Raw genomic sequence first — 14,269 nt, 5'->3', positions numbered from 1 at the left:
AGATATAGATCTTCAGACTATACCTGGACTAACGGCCACCACTCTGCGTATCATTTCACTTTAAATCCCCCCTTTCACTCATGTTACATGTACCCCCATTCCAGCACTTTCCGTAATTTGTATGTGTCCTAATATTGTAGTTTGTTCTTCTTTCTAGTTTGGCTTGGCATAAGTTAGGTCAGAATAGTGTTCACTGTGTGAACTGAACTGTGTTCTTGGCTAGAAATAGCTGTACAAAATGAGTATTGTACCTTTTAGAACCTGTTTTGTAGTTGTCCAATGAACATGATATGCACTTTTGTACATCATTTTGGATAAAAGCGTCTGCTAAATAAATGTAATGTAAGATGCTATCGCAGAACATCAAAACTCTGAGGTATTATCTTTGCCAGTGTTCTGAGATTTGAGCCACACATCCGGAATGCGATCAAAACTGCATTTTACCATTTGAGAAACCTTTCTAAGATCAGACCTGTTCTCACTCAAGGTGACTGAGAAACTAATGCACTTTTATTACAAGCTGGCTGGACTACTGCAGCGCACTGTTCTCTGGGCTTCACACATTACTTGTTTTAAAGTCCTTACACTGGTTACCCATTCATTTTAGAATTGATCTTAAGATTATTTTTAAATCTGTTCATGCACTTGTCCCTGAATTCATTACTGATCTGCTTCCTAAATATGTTCCTAGCAGAGCACTCAGACCCACAAGACTCCCTAATTTGAAAAATTCCTAAATTTACGACTAAAGCCTGTGGTGGTGGCTTTCCACTCATATGGCCCCCACCTCTGGAACAGTGCCCGCTCCCTGCCCCACCCCCACCCCAACTCAAAATTGCAGGGGTTGTGCAGACAAAAGTCGATTGGACAGTGTGGATAAAACTTCAAGACAGTTACAAATGGTTATACGGTTAAACGGAATAAAAGTGGATAAACAGCTACCAGGGCCAATTTCCCACACGTACAGTGCCCTTAAAGTACCTGGTGCATATCTATAGGGTGCTACCCCAGGGGGTAAGCATTTACCTTTCACACTTTTCAGACCTTTATTCCTAAAGTGAGTATACAAGGTTAAAACAACTCTCCAGTTGGAAGAAAAACCTCAGTTATTCTTCAAATAAAATCTCATCCAGCCAAATAAAAAATGTAAATCCATTTATTCTGTATTCTCTTACCTCAACTCCAGATTAAAACCACAGCACTTTTCTAAACACAGGATTAGTCACTGACATGATCATCATACAGGGAAAGTCTCTTTAGTACACACAAAACCTGTGTTGAACAACAAGTACTAAAACTGCAGAAGGAAAAAGAGGCCAAAATGCAGCTTTTTGACCATGTGTTTGGATGTCATATCCAAAGTAAAATATGGTTTCAGATCTTTATGACTGGACTGCATCCATGGGCTCTTAAGACTATGGAAATGGTCAATGTGGCCAGAACCAGGCCAGCAGAACCATAAAGTCCAGTAAGCCCAGGACCAGGCCAGCAGGACCATGAAGACCAGCAAGTATTATCCTCTCCCTGATAAAGGTTTTACAGCTTTTTAGGAATTAAAAATAAACAGGAACTTGAGTAACTTCATTAGTATGGTCTTAAAGAGCAGCTTTAACCATATTTTACATAAGCCAGTCTGAGAATGCCAACAACCCCCCACCACCCCCCACATAAAAACTAAAATTTACAGAAGAGAAGTCGTTTACAATTCTTAAAAGAAAATCTTACAAAAATTTGAAATTTGTAAATTCCTTTTGGAATTAAAAATATTTAAAATATGTACATACAGAATATAAATAAAGCCACAGAGGGTCCCAGCATGGCCACACCGCGACAGGCAGCAGAGAGAGACGTGCCCGCCGGCACGGCTGTGGGCGGGGCTATGGGATGTGGGCGGGGCCTCACTGCTGCTCACTCCTCCTCCATCGCCGTCTTTATGATCTCCATCCTCCGCAACTGTGCCGCCTGCTCGAACTTATCAATCACCTGACCACACTTCTTTTTCTGAGGGAGGGAGAGAGAGAGAGGGAGGGAAGGAAGGAGAGAGAGAGAGAGAGAGGGGAGGAGGGTGGGAGAGAGAGAGGGGAGGGGAGGAGGGAGGGAGAGGGGAGGAGGGTGGGAGGTCAGTTTACAGTCGGAATCTCCACCACCGAATGATTTAACAAAGATACGAATGCAATGAGTGGTGAAGAATGAAAAGAAAAGCGTAGAAATCCTGCGCCACAGCAAGCACCCTGTCCAGGAGCACAGCTCATGGTTCAATGTTTCTGAAGTAGTTTTCCACCGCAAGCCCAGATCTGCTACCCAGCCCCCCCCCCCCCCATATTGTGCAGTATGCTTTTTAATGCCCCCCCCCCCCCCCAATTCAGACCAAAGTTATGCCATTGGTGTCAACTTCATAATAATGTGGATTTTAAATGGAAAAGATCAGGGGATTGTTTCATGAAGCAAGATAACAGTTCGCTGGATAACTGCACTGAGTAAAGCCTGGAACAGTTCCTTTCACTTCAGTCCATCTTCCAGATTTGGGAGAGTTCCAGGATTTACTCAGTGTAGTGATCAAACTAACTCTACATTGCGGAGTAGAAAGCCATATTTGCGTTTCCTACAGGGACAAAGTTCGTCAAAAGCCAGCCGTTCACGTGCTGTTCTATACCTGGGTGTTATTGAGGGCACAGGCAGTTCAAAAGTAATCAGCTTAGACATTGAGAAATACAACAGATAACATTAAAAAATAACATTTTAGTCATGCCATTTGTAATACTGTATGTACTGGAATACATTTTCGAAGTAAACCGCCCGAGACTGGTAACCAGGTCTGTGGTGATCCCAGCGACTTACGATCAGGAACTTCTGTCTGTCCTTCTGAAGTTTAAGGAACTCCTCCACGCTGAGTTCCATCACGTCCTTTTTGAGACTAATGAAATTGCAGGACGGCGAATGAGCTTTGTGCTCTTTTCTGTGGAAGAGAAACCAAAACACTAAGCTAACGTTACAATTAACATACTGAGATGGAATAAAGTGGCTTTCTACGCGATATAGCGAGCGTTTGGCAGAGGATGTAAACAGGAGCCGCCATTGCTAACTAGCACTAGAAGTAGTTGAAGTACCGAGACCATCGCACATTCACATACATACAGGGAAATGTTAATTACCTGAAAATCATGCAAATTCCCTAACATCATATGCATTTATTGAATAGCGCAAGATAAATTACCGGTCGGGTGTTTTTAAAATAAAACGCACAACTTACTCTGGATCGTCCTCCGGTTCCCAGCCTTCCAGCTCTTTATAGCAGAAGAAGCACTGGGCCACGTCCGGGCAGTTTTCCGCGGGAGTGTGGATAAATCCTGCTCTGGCCATCTAGGAACAAATATTATCAGCTGGAGCGTCAGTCGAGCATGTGGCGTCCCTTAAACAGTATCAATACACATGACCTACTGTAGAAACGTTAGATTGTGGAACACAACCCCAATTCACCATTTTATGATACCTTACCTAAGCTAGCCTGCTAGCGTTAGCGCACGACAGCAACTTTACTCACATTTTCTGGAGTACACGCGCAGCCCTCCTCAAATGGCCATCCCATATATGTTTTCAATCTGTTCTCATAAAAGTACATTTTGATGTGCTCCTCGTTCATAAGCTCCATATCTTTCCCCAGTTCGATTTCCGCTTGCCACTCTTCACTCACTCGTCCTTCACAAAGGTCTCCAGTAGGTTTAAATTTTCAGCGGGTTTACTCATTGGAGAGACGTCATTACGCAAAGCGTCACGTCCCTTCGGTTTAGCGATTGTGATTGGCTGAATAACAAGCGCGGCACAGTTGGTAGAAGAGGGCATGTTTACAACATGGTTTACTAAGTTGCTACATGTAGCTAAAGAAAATCAGCATTATTTAGGAAGTTATATAACATACAACTAAAGTAATTCAGAATTAACAGAACTGACAGCTTCATGCTGGCTAACTGCTATGCAAGGACAGCTGGTTAATTCTGCTAGCAGAGGCTGCTGGCTTGCATATTGGGTTTAGGCTTAGCCGAGTGAAGTCCGATCTAGCTGTAGGTGAGCGCTGGATAGCTAGGTACTTTGTGGCGATGACAGGAATGCGATGTTCGGTAAAATCTCTGGCGGAGTTTCAAGCTTCCTCCAAACCTGCCCAGGTGATCCGCTTTGGGACGGAACCCAAGACCGTCATCAGCAACGGAACCAGCCAGGTGTTCACCTGCAGTGGTTTGGAGCGAGGAGTGACGGCAAGTGTCAGATAATGACATCACTACTACTAATAATATGAATGATAAAAATGTACATGATGGCAAACGTAGTTTTTAAACGACTATGGTTAGTTTTACACTAGCACAGGTTGCTAACGTGATATTAAGAATGTTTGTGATGTTTGCTATTAGCTAATGTTTTATGAAATGATTCTGAGTGTGTGGATCTGGTTTACTGTGCAGTTATATCGCTGTTAGCATTGCGTCAAGAGAGGTTCTTTCATGTTTTTCACTGTCACACGGTTCTCCTTATCTGAATATGGTCTGTCAGTCTGTAATTTAATCCATCAAAACATTTTTATAAGGGGATAATTTGCCGTACAGCACTTCACAGAAGATGAAGCTTTAGGTGAGCGGACTGATTAAAAGTCCCTTCATAGGGTGCACTGCTATTCTGACATAATGTGACCTTTAGAGGCTAAATTATCTTTCAATAGACGCGAAGTTTCTAAATAACAACGTTTAAGAGCTGTTTAAAAATCAGAGGTTGCTGTAGGAACCAGAAGCACACGCAGTGAAAACCGCTGTATTCTTCCGCAGGAAACTCATACATTTTCAGGTCGAGTGACGCAGCTAGTGCCGAGTGCTGACGGACATGGAGTTTACGTTCTCTGTGAGCGCGACGGGGTTTACTTTACGTCTCTACCACAGCAGCCCAGGTACATCCCCAAACAACAAAGACTACAGGTCCCTCTAAGCTTCGCTTCATATCAGCAAAACCAACTATGTTTTAGACTGGTGCTTTGGGCACATGCGAGTGGACTGGTGTGCTGCATTTTAACTCCAAATATCGAACAGTGATATATTACTTTTGGTATTATAGATGGCGGTAAGGCTCGTTACTCAGACGTGTTTCTGCGGGGTGTGTGGGTTTAGCAGCAGTCATGTTTGCAGCATGTATACCTGTCAAGGTCAATTTAACCGTGCACACTCTCTCACTTACTCACTTTGTCTCTCGCTCTCTCTCTCTCTCTCACTCTCTCTCACTCTCACTCACTCACTCTCCTCCTCTCCTCTCCTGCAGAACTCTGTCCTCCAGACCCCCAGGGGGCGACTCCCCTAGCCCAGCCTGTTTCAGGGTGGTGTCTGAGTCCTGTGTGATCAGGGATCCCCAGATCCGCTCGTTTGTGGTGACGGAGAAGGTTCTGGTGGCAGTTGCATTGGGAGACGGTGTCTGGCAGTTTGGGCTGTATGAGGTACAGTGTATTAGTATTTGTGTGTGCACTTATGCTAGTCATTCTGTATAAGCCATTCTGTATAAGACTCTGCAAAATGTGTGCCGGTGAAGTTATGCATTCAGGCACTGTTATCCACAGAACTGCAAACAGTACGCATGCACAGCAGAATATTTACTGAAGCAATTCAGGATAAGTGCATTGTTCATGGGTAAAATGGCTGTGCCCCCACCTGCAAATTTGAACCTGCAGCCCTGAGTTACAGACCCAGTTCCCTAACCATTGTGCTACTCTGCCCCCCCCAGATCCCAGGCGATGCTTCCTCCTGCTACCGCAGACTAGCAGAGCTGAGTGTTCCGGCGGTTTCCACCGCAGGCCCCAGCGCAGCGGCGAGAGCTGACAGGCAGGGGGCGCTCATGCTCCCTGTACTGTGCTGTGTCTGTGCGCAGGGTGGGAGGTCAGGGGCAGGGGGAGGTGACGGCCATTTTCTCCTGGAGCCTGTCCTTTTCCGCCTCCTCTTCGGTGTGGACGCCTCTCTCCTCTCTTCTCCCATGATCCTCTGCGGCCTGCCGGACGGGCGGCTCTGCTGCCTACCCCTGCTGCTCCCCGGAGGGTCAGAGGTCAGGGGTCAGGGCTGCAGAGTTAGGGTGCTTCACAGCCTGGAGCAGCCAATCAGGTTCATCGGAAGCTCTGTGGCGATGGGGGGCGGGCCCACTTGCCTGGTGGTGGTGGGGCGGGGCGGGGCGGTGCTGCAGGTTTGGGCAGAGGAGGGGCCGGAGGGCGCAGTGGCTGGGTTTGAGGAGCGGAGGGTGCAGGGGCCGGTGGAGTGTGCATGCGTCAGCGACACACACCTGTACTACAGCACCTGCACGGACCTACTGGCCCTGTCGCTCGCCAGGAGCCCCTCCCCCGACACCGATTCCAACCTTCCCCATCCTGCGGTTCAGACGCCACTCAGCCTGAACGTCACCAGGGTGATAGGGCTGGCTACGCCCACACAGGACCCCTCAGGTACAGGGCCTCGCTTTCTGACTTCCTGAAGATCACTCCCTGCTTCTCTCACTCACACTTCCTGAAGAGCACTTCCTGCCTCTCTCACACTTCCTGAACAGGACTTCCTGTCTCTCTCACTCAGACTTCCAGCCTCTCACTCACACTTCCTGAAGATTCACAATCTCCTGAGAGTTTAGAATCTTGCTGCTCTGTACAGCAAATGAGGTATATTTCTTTGTGTGTGTGTGTGTGTGTGTGTGTGCGTGCATGCATGTGTGTATGTGTGTGTGCGTGCGTGCGTGTGTGTGCATGCGTGCGTGCGTGTGTGTGTGTGTGCGCGTGCGTGTGTGTATGTGTGTGTGCATGCGTGTGTGTGTGCGTGCGTATGCATGCGTGTGTGTGTGTGTGCGTGCGTGCGTGCGTACGTGTGTGTGTGTGTGCGTGCGTACGTGTGTGTGTGTGCGTGCGTACGTATGTGTGTGTGCGTGCGTACGTGTGTGTGTGTATGTGTACAGGTGCAGTGCAGCTGCTGTGTGTGTCTCTAACGGGGAGACTCCTAGAGGTGACGTTACCTGAGGAGACAGACAGCAGTTATGCATCCTTGGTGTCTGCAGCGCAGGTGGGCCAGAGAATCTCAGACCTGCTTGCCGGCATCGGGCACGTGGCTCACAGGTGAGTCTGCGCTGGCCACGTTCAGGCGTGGTGCTGAGCACATCGTACAGAGTGAGCCTCTTTTTACCCAGAGTGTCCTCCACAGAGAGCAGGATCCCGTCCTTTCTGTTTTTACCCAGAGCGTCCTCCCTAGAGGACAGTATCCAGTCCAAAAGGACAGCACTTCGGAGCCTGAACCACGTCCTGAATGTCTGCAGCCTCCTGCGGCCCAATCAGGAAGGTGAAGACACAGCCCAACAGCAGCCAATCAGGTGTCGGGTGGCGGTCAGGTGGGCCAGCTCCTTGCAGCAGGACTGTCTGATGTTGAGCTGTGTTCTGGAAAACTCCAGCAGTTTTGTTCTGGAGTCAGGCTGGGCTCTGTGCCTGCAGCTGGCACCCCTGTCCCGTGCCCCACACACGCAGGGGGGACCCCCCGTCAGGACCTACACGTTCCCCCTAAAAACCCTCACTCAGAACGGCAGCATGGAGGAGACTCTGCCACTGGCGGGAGAGGACGGCTTATCCCTCCCATTGATGGTCCGGAGTTGGCTGGTGTACTCTTTGCAAGGCATGCTGGGATTGCGAGATGCTGGGGGGGATGGGTGTGGCTGTCTGAGCCTGCCACTGAACTGCGAGACCCTCGACTGGTTGGACTGTCTGCACCTGGATTGCCCACCAGGCCCCACAAATGCCCCTGGACCTGCTCCTGGTTCTGGTTCTGGTGCGGATCTGGTCCAGACCTTCCTGAGCTCCCGGGGGGCGGAGCCACGGCAGGGCGGGGCCGCGGGCGTGTCCCAGGGCGGAGCGTTTGCAGCGTCTGTCAGGGTGTCCTGCGGTGGGCTGAAGACCACGCTGGGGATGGAGCCCACCCCAAACGCTCTGCTGGGCTGGCTGCTGTCTGATGCACGCGGGTTCCAGAGGGGGGGTCAGGGGTGCCCCCCTGTATACGCCCACGGTCCTGGGGGAGACGCACTGAAGCTGACCGCCAAAGAGGTGAAACACCACTACTTTATAACACACTCTCTGCTCACTGTGTAACACACTCTCTGCTCACTGTATAACACACACTCCGCTCACTGTGTAACACACTCTCCACTCACTGTGTAACGCACTCTCTGCTCACTGTGTAACACACTCTCTGTTCACTGTGTAACACACTCTCCGCTCACTGTGTAACACACTCTCCGCTCACTGTGTAACACACTCTCTGCTCACTGTGTAACACACTCTCCGCTCACTGTGTAACACACTCTCCGCTCACTGTGTAACACACTCTCCGCTCACTGTGTAACACACTCTCTGCTCACTGTGTAACACACTCTCCGCTCACTGTGTAACGCACTCTCTCCTCCCTGTGTATCGCACTCTCCACTCACTGTGTAACACACTCCACTCACTGTGTAACGCACTCTCCACTCACTGTGTAACACACTCTCTGCTCACTGTGTAACACACTCTCCGCTGACTGTGCAACACACTCTCTGCTCACTGTGTAACACACTCTCTGCTAACTGTGTAACACACTCTCCGCTCACTGTGTAACACACTCTCCACTCACTGTGTAACGCACTCTCTGCTCACTGTGTAACACACTCTCTGCTCACTGTGTAACGCACTCTTCACTCACTGTGTAACACACTCCCCACTTACTGTTTAACACACTCTCTGCTCACTGTGTAACACACTCTCCACTCACTGTGCAACACACTCTCTGCTGACTGTGTAACACTCTCCACTCACTGTGTAACACACTCTCCTCTCACTGTGCAACACACTCTCTGCTCACTGTGTAACACACTCTTTGCTCTGTGTAACACACTCTCTCCTCACTGTTTAACACACTCTTTGCTCTGTTTAACACACTCTCCACTCACTGTGTAACACACTCTGCACTAGGGCTGGGCGATATGGAGAAAATCAAATATAATAAATATTTTTTTTAACAAATACCTCAATATCGATATTGTGGGGATGAATATTGGTACAAAATTAGACAATGAGATTTGTGATAAATAATCATCAGTAATGCCTATGTAATAAATAAGTGGGTAAAGGCAAATGATAGAACAGCTAGAACAGTCAGGTAAGTTCAGAAAATTGCATCACTTTACTGTAATGCTGCCTTTAAAACCAGGAAAAGACAACACTCATGCCATATCACGATATTACGACATACAAAATCCCAGACAATGTGTAGTCTCATGTCACGATATCGATATAATATCGATATATTGCCCAGCCCCACTCTGCACTCACTGTTCAACACACTCCTCGCTCTTTGTAACGCACTGTCCGCTCACTGTTATAAACGCACTCTTCGCTCATGCTGCAGGTGACGGTGAGCCAGGTGTGTGGAGGCGGGCCAGTCTGTGCTGTGGAGCTGAGGGTGGAGAGCGCCTCCCTGAGGGCGGTGTGTGTACTGCACCATGCCCTGCTTCGCCGTCTCCAGGTAACACTCTGCAGGTTCTGAGGGTTCTGCAAGCGGCTGTTAATAACCTGGACTTTTCAGTCAGTTAAACCCTCAGCGCACACGCCAAATCTGGCCAATCCTTGCCCATTTAGGGGGTACCCTATTTAAAGCTTTATAACTCCAGATGTGAACACCACAGACACTTGAAAAATAGCTTAAATGAAGCAGGACATTTGTACAATTTACAATACTAGCTTAGATTACTTTATGTTCATAATTTTGGAAGAAATAAAGTGCCACAAATGCAATTGTCTTGGCAAAAAAAAAGTATACATGTCCTGGATCAAAAACTTCTTGACCACAAGTTCATAAAATCTAAGGGTGGATATGTAGAACTACTAAAGATCTACGAAGCAAAAACTAAGCAGTGTACCCAGCGTCTCCAAATCTACCCAAAATGTCTAAATTATGCATTGCTGTAAATCACAGCATATTCACGTATTTCACTACAAATCAACTGTTTTTACTCAAGAAACTCACTTGCATCATTTCCAAGTGGTAATTACAAGCTCTCTATCAGTACAGTGGTCTAAAATATCTAGGGGTCCAGAAACATATCCAAAATCTCTCCAAAAGGGAATATAATGCTTTTTGTCAATTGTAAAGCATATGAATGAGCCCCTTATGAAGGTTTAAGGTGAAACATTGATGTCAGATTTAACAATAATGCAAAAATATTGTCACACAATGCTGTACAGTACCTAAATGTGTAATAATTAACTCTTGTATGTATTTATGTACTCTATTCTCTTGTATGGGGGTGGGACGATATGAAAACAATTTTCAACCGTCCATCACCACGTTTTGGCAATGTTCCAACACTCTGGTCATCACTGTTGCATGCTTCACAAAAACTACTAGACTACCAACGAACGCTTACATTACAGTGTGAAATATCCTCATTATAAAATACCACTAACCTATTTAAAGACACTCAATTTAAAAAATAACGTATATAACCGAAATATTTTGCACAGTAATACTTACATAGCAATGATGAAATCTTATCTGTTTTCAGTAGATAGAGACAGAGACAGAGAGTAAATCAATGATACTGTTCTATCCGCTTCTGTCTTACACCAGAAAATGATGTCAGCTAGGTCTGTCAGCAAACATATGGCTTAGCTATGCCCAGAAGTCCTCAATAATAATAGTATTTTCCAAGAAATTACGAAAAATCGTTGACAACGTTTGGTTAGGTGCAGTGTCTTTTGGGCTGTATCCACGCCAGATCAGGCAATGCGGTAAAACGGCAGTCTTCCCATTCATTTGAATGGGGGCAGTGCGTTTAGGCTGCGGCAGTGGGGACCGCATGGGGCGCAGGAAAAAACCGTAGCGGCCTGCGGCAAGAAAGCAGAACCAGAATCAACTTTTGCCGGAACGCAACCTGACATCACGCTGCAGTGGCCCATCACGTAAGTTGTTTGAATTACCATGTAGCAGTCCTGTTTACGAGCAATGCAGATGATTATGATTATTCATTTCAAGATTTGATGATGACGCATCGTGATTTGACGTACGGTAAGCGAGTACGAACATAATTACTAGCTAAATCAAATCCAACGTCGGATTAAGCTGTATAAAAGATTCGCTATTTAGCAGTTCTTGCATGTTAGTTTATTGTACCTAGCACTATGGAGTTCATGGACCAAACGATGATACTCTACCAGTTGTGTCCTCGCTTGTTTATTTGTGTACCCAGCTTCGAGTCTGCGTGTGGCTGGCAGTCTACGCTGCAAAATAACGATTGCAAGAAGCTTCCTTCGGTTTGTTGTTTTTTTTTTCTTTTTTGGAGTAGCGGACAGGGGGAGGGGTTCAAGTTCACAACATGACGTCACACAAATGGGCCATGTAGTGACACGCCCACACCGCCGCACAGCCCTGTGGCAAGGTGCCACATTGCCTGATCTGGTGTGAATCCAGCCTTACTGCTACCACAGTGCGAATGCGAAAGTGAATGCAATGATAACAAAACTTTCGATTACGCTGACCTATGAAACGCTATTCCAAAAGCAAAATTAGACATGTTATACATCGTTAGAAAGCTTATACTCTCACCTACTGAATAAATGAATTGTCAATCAAGCCAGACTGTACTAAAAAGGGCGACAATGCCATAAACAACACGTGTGGTATTACGCACAGCTATTTTGGAAGGTACCCAGGCATCATAAATGCGTGTATATTTCACAAATGAATTGTCCAAGACAATATATGACCACTCAAAAGAGACATCTCTACACGTATAACCAACAGTAGGGTTGTATATTTATTCAATATTTAGTCCCAGATATTGACTGTAGAATGACATGGTATCATTTTTTAAAACTTTTTCTCATTTATTTCGTTATTCAGTGAGCAGTGTTTTCACTGCTGTATAGGCATATCTTAGGGCTGTTGTTGGGTTTATCTTGTTGCTATGACGGAATATGATTTTTGAGTGGTGAAAGAATATTTTTATGAATACCCAGATAGACAGTATTGTCCATTATGTCATGGGTGGGGGGTGTAGTTGCAGATGAGACTGCAGGGAGGGGGTGCGTGTTAAATGAACGACCAGAGTGACAATGGTGGCGCTGCGAAACTCCGTATTCAGCATAGTTGTTGTGTATCATCTACTAATGAAACTAAAACAACACGTTTCTGTTTTTAACTCATACTTTGGTTGCAGTAGCACTGAATGTCTGAGTTTAGTTATCTTGGCACGCCAGCGTGCCGACCACTAGGGGCTTTACGCTAAGAGGTTAAATGTTATTCATCTAGCGCAAATAACAAAGGATTTATCGCTGTATGCTGGTTTACTCAGGCCTAGACTCCTACAGAGCTAGCCAGAGGCCACAGTGGCCAGGAAACCTGCTGACACCTCCTTAGCTGACATGTAGGGAGAATTCTTGAGGTTTCTTGTGGGGACCCAGGGTGTGAGGTTTCTTGTGGGGACCCAGAGTGTGAAGTTTCTTGTGGGGACCCAGGGTGTGAGGTTTCTTTGGGGACCCAGAGTGTGAGGTTTCTTGTGGGGACCCAGGGTATGAGGTTTTGAAATCTGATCTGAACTGGTTTTTATCTGCTTTGGTTATTCCTCCTTTTTCAGGTTCTGTTTAAGGAGGTTGCCACGACAACAGAGCCCCCCCTGCAATTGCAAGGACAAAGACTCCAACAAGTCTTACTGGAGGCAGAGGTCAGAGGGCAGGGCGTGGGGTCTTACTGCAGGCTGAGGTCAGAGGGCAGGGGGCGGAGTCTTACTGCAGGCTGAGGTCAGAGGGCAGGGGGCGGGGTCTTACTGCAGGCTGAGGTCAGAGGGCAGGGGGCGGGGTCTTACTGGAGGCTGAGGTCAGAGGGCAGGGGGCAGGGTCTTACTGCAGGCTGAGGTCAGAGGGCAGGGGGCGGGGTCTTACTGGAGGCTGAGGTCAGAGGGCAGGGGGCAGGGTCTTACTGCAGGCTGAGGTCAGGATAAGCAGGTATAGATAGTGGATGGATGGATATTAATATTTAATGTCTTTCTTCTTATTATTATTATTATTATTAGTGCTATGATCAACAGACTTCATCTGATGTTCAGAAAGTCAGGAATAGGTTCAATTGCTGCCATGGCAGGAATGGTTCTGTGGTTGCCTAGCACTAATAGCCCCTCCTCTTGCTCTCAGGCCCTGTGTGAGGAGATACAGGAGTCCCGCGCTCCTGCTGCTCTGGGCGTGGCACAGCCCGAGAGGATCGCCCACAAACTGATCCAGGCCTACCAGCGGCTGAGAGAGGGTCTGCTTCTCTGTCTCTGAGCCACACGGGGGTCCCCCATACCACCCCGTACCCCTGCACACCACCCTGTACCCCTGCACCCCACCCTGTACCCCTGCACTCCACCCCGTACCCCTGCACACCACCCCGTACCCCTGCACTCCACCCCGTACCCCTGCACACCACCCCGTACCCCTGCACTCCACCCCGTACCCCTGCCCCACCCTTACCTGCATCCACCCTACCCTGCACTCCACCCCGTACCCTGCACTGCACTCCTGCACTCCACCCGTACCCCTGCACTCCACCCTGTACCCCTGCACTCCACCCGTCGCACTCCCCTGCACTCCACCCTGTACCCCTACACTCCACCCTGTACCCCTGCACTTCACCCCGTACCACTGCACACCACCGTGGGGTCCCTCTTTACCCCCGCAGCCCTCCAGGACTGGAGTTAAACATGCAGCCACTGCGGCCCTCCAGAACTGGAGTTAAACTTGCAGCCACTGCGGCCCTCCAGGACTGGAGTTAAATCTGCAGATACAAAGTCAAATGGATCTGATAATCTTACATTATTTTTGTGGTGCAGATTTAACATAGTTTTTACTTACACTGCTAGATCTTTCCTGTGGCATTATAGGTTGCATGCTTTGTTTAAGCTGTCATTATTAACTACTGGCTGTTACAGTGCAAATACTATTTAGTGTGTGAGGTTACAGCCGTCCAGCAGAGGGCACTAGAGGCACACTTTCACTGAGTTTCCGCAGACCTTGAGTGCCCATGAGAATATACACTTCCTGATGAGGTGTGGAAAATGGTCCTGAAGAATTTGTGCAAAAAGCCTTAAATGTTTTTCATGTAACTTTTACTGCAAGCAAAAGATGTGCGTCTTTCACTGGCGCTGGGTCATTCACTGTGAAGCCAATCTGTGTCAGCAAACGGACTGGCTAACAGACTGGCTAGCTGCCTGGCTTGCACAT

The 14,269-nt window shown here is 47.6% G+C and overlaps 2 protein-coding genes across 2 annotated transcripts; one reads left to right on the top strand and one right to left on the bottom strand.

Moving 5' to 3' along the window:
• Window positions 1-1,140: 1,140 nt before the first annotated feature.
• On the bottom strand, window positions 1,141-3,791 carry LOC135249441 (baculoviral IAP repeat-containing protein 5-like). The gene is made up of 4 exons (XM_064325093.1): window positions 3,542-3,791; window positions 3,251-3,360; window positions 2,839-2,956; window positions 1,141-2,001 (listed from the first exon to the last, which is right to left on the bottom strand). Exons 1-4 carry the CDS (start codon window positions 3,647-3,649, stop codon window positions 1,909-1,911), a joined length of 429 nt encoding a protein of 142 aa, XP_064181163.1. The 5' UTR covers window positions 3,650-3,791; the 3' UTR covers window positions 1,141-1,908.
• Window positions 3,792-3,821: 30 nt separating this feature from the next.
• Window positions 3,822-13,508, top strand: faap100 (FA core complex associated protein 100). The gene is made up of 9 exons (XM_064324943.1): window positions 3,822-4,250; window positions 4,812-4,930; window positions 5,296-5,467; window positions 5,752-6,457; window positions 6,955-7,111; window positions 7,231-8,083; window positions 9,423-9,539; window positions 12,649-12,735; window positions 13,202-13,508. The coding sequence occupies exons 1-9, from the start codon at window positions 4,095-4,097 to the stop codon at window positions 13,328-13,330; spliced, it is 2,496 nt and encodes an 831-aa protein (XP_064181013.1). The 5' UTR covers window positions 3,822-4,094; the 3' UTR covers window positions 13,331-13,508.
• The last annotated feature ends 761 nt before the right edge of the window (window positions 13,509-14,269 follow it).

Source organism: Anguilla rostrata, chromosome 2, assembly GCF_018555375.3.
Source record: "Anguilla rostrata isolate EN2019 chromosome 2, ASM1855537v3, whole genome shotgun sequence".
Lineage (NCBI taxonomy): Eukaryota > Metazoa > Chordata > Actinopteri > Anguilliformes > Anguillidae > Anguilla > Anguilla rostrata.
Note: the sequence above shows the minus strand (reverse complement) of the source record. Positions and strands in the feature narration are given on the sequence as shown.

Excerpts from the sequence above, each read along its gene's own strand:
- LOC135249441 (XM_064325093.1), bottom strand. The coding sequence starts at position 3,649 with ATGGAGCTTATGAACGAGGAGCACATCAAAATGTACTTTTATGAGAAC. Across the intron at positions 3,361-3,541 it reads GCGCGTGTACTCCAGAAAAT|ATGGCCAGAGCAGGATTTAT; the intron begins GTGAGTAAAGTT and ends ATTTGTTCCTAG. Across the intron at positions 2,002-2,838 it reads ACAGACAGAAGTTCCTGATC|AAAAAGAAGTGTGGTCAGGT; the intron begins GTAAGTCGCTGG and ends TCCCTCCCTCAG.
- faap100 (XM_064324943.1), top strand. The coding sequence starts at position 4,095 with ATGACAGGAATGCGATGTTCGGTAAAATCTCTGGCGGAGTTTCAAGCT. Across the intron at positions 5,468-5,751 it reads GGCAGTTTGGGCTGTATGAG|ATCCCAGGCGATGCTTCCTC; the intron begins GTACAGTGTATT and ends TGCCCCCCCCAG. Across the intron at positions 12,736-13,201 it reads AAGTCTTACTGGAGGCAGAG|GCCCTGTGTGAGGAGATACA; the intron begins GTCAGAGGGCAG and ends TCTTGCTCTCAG.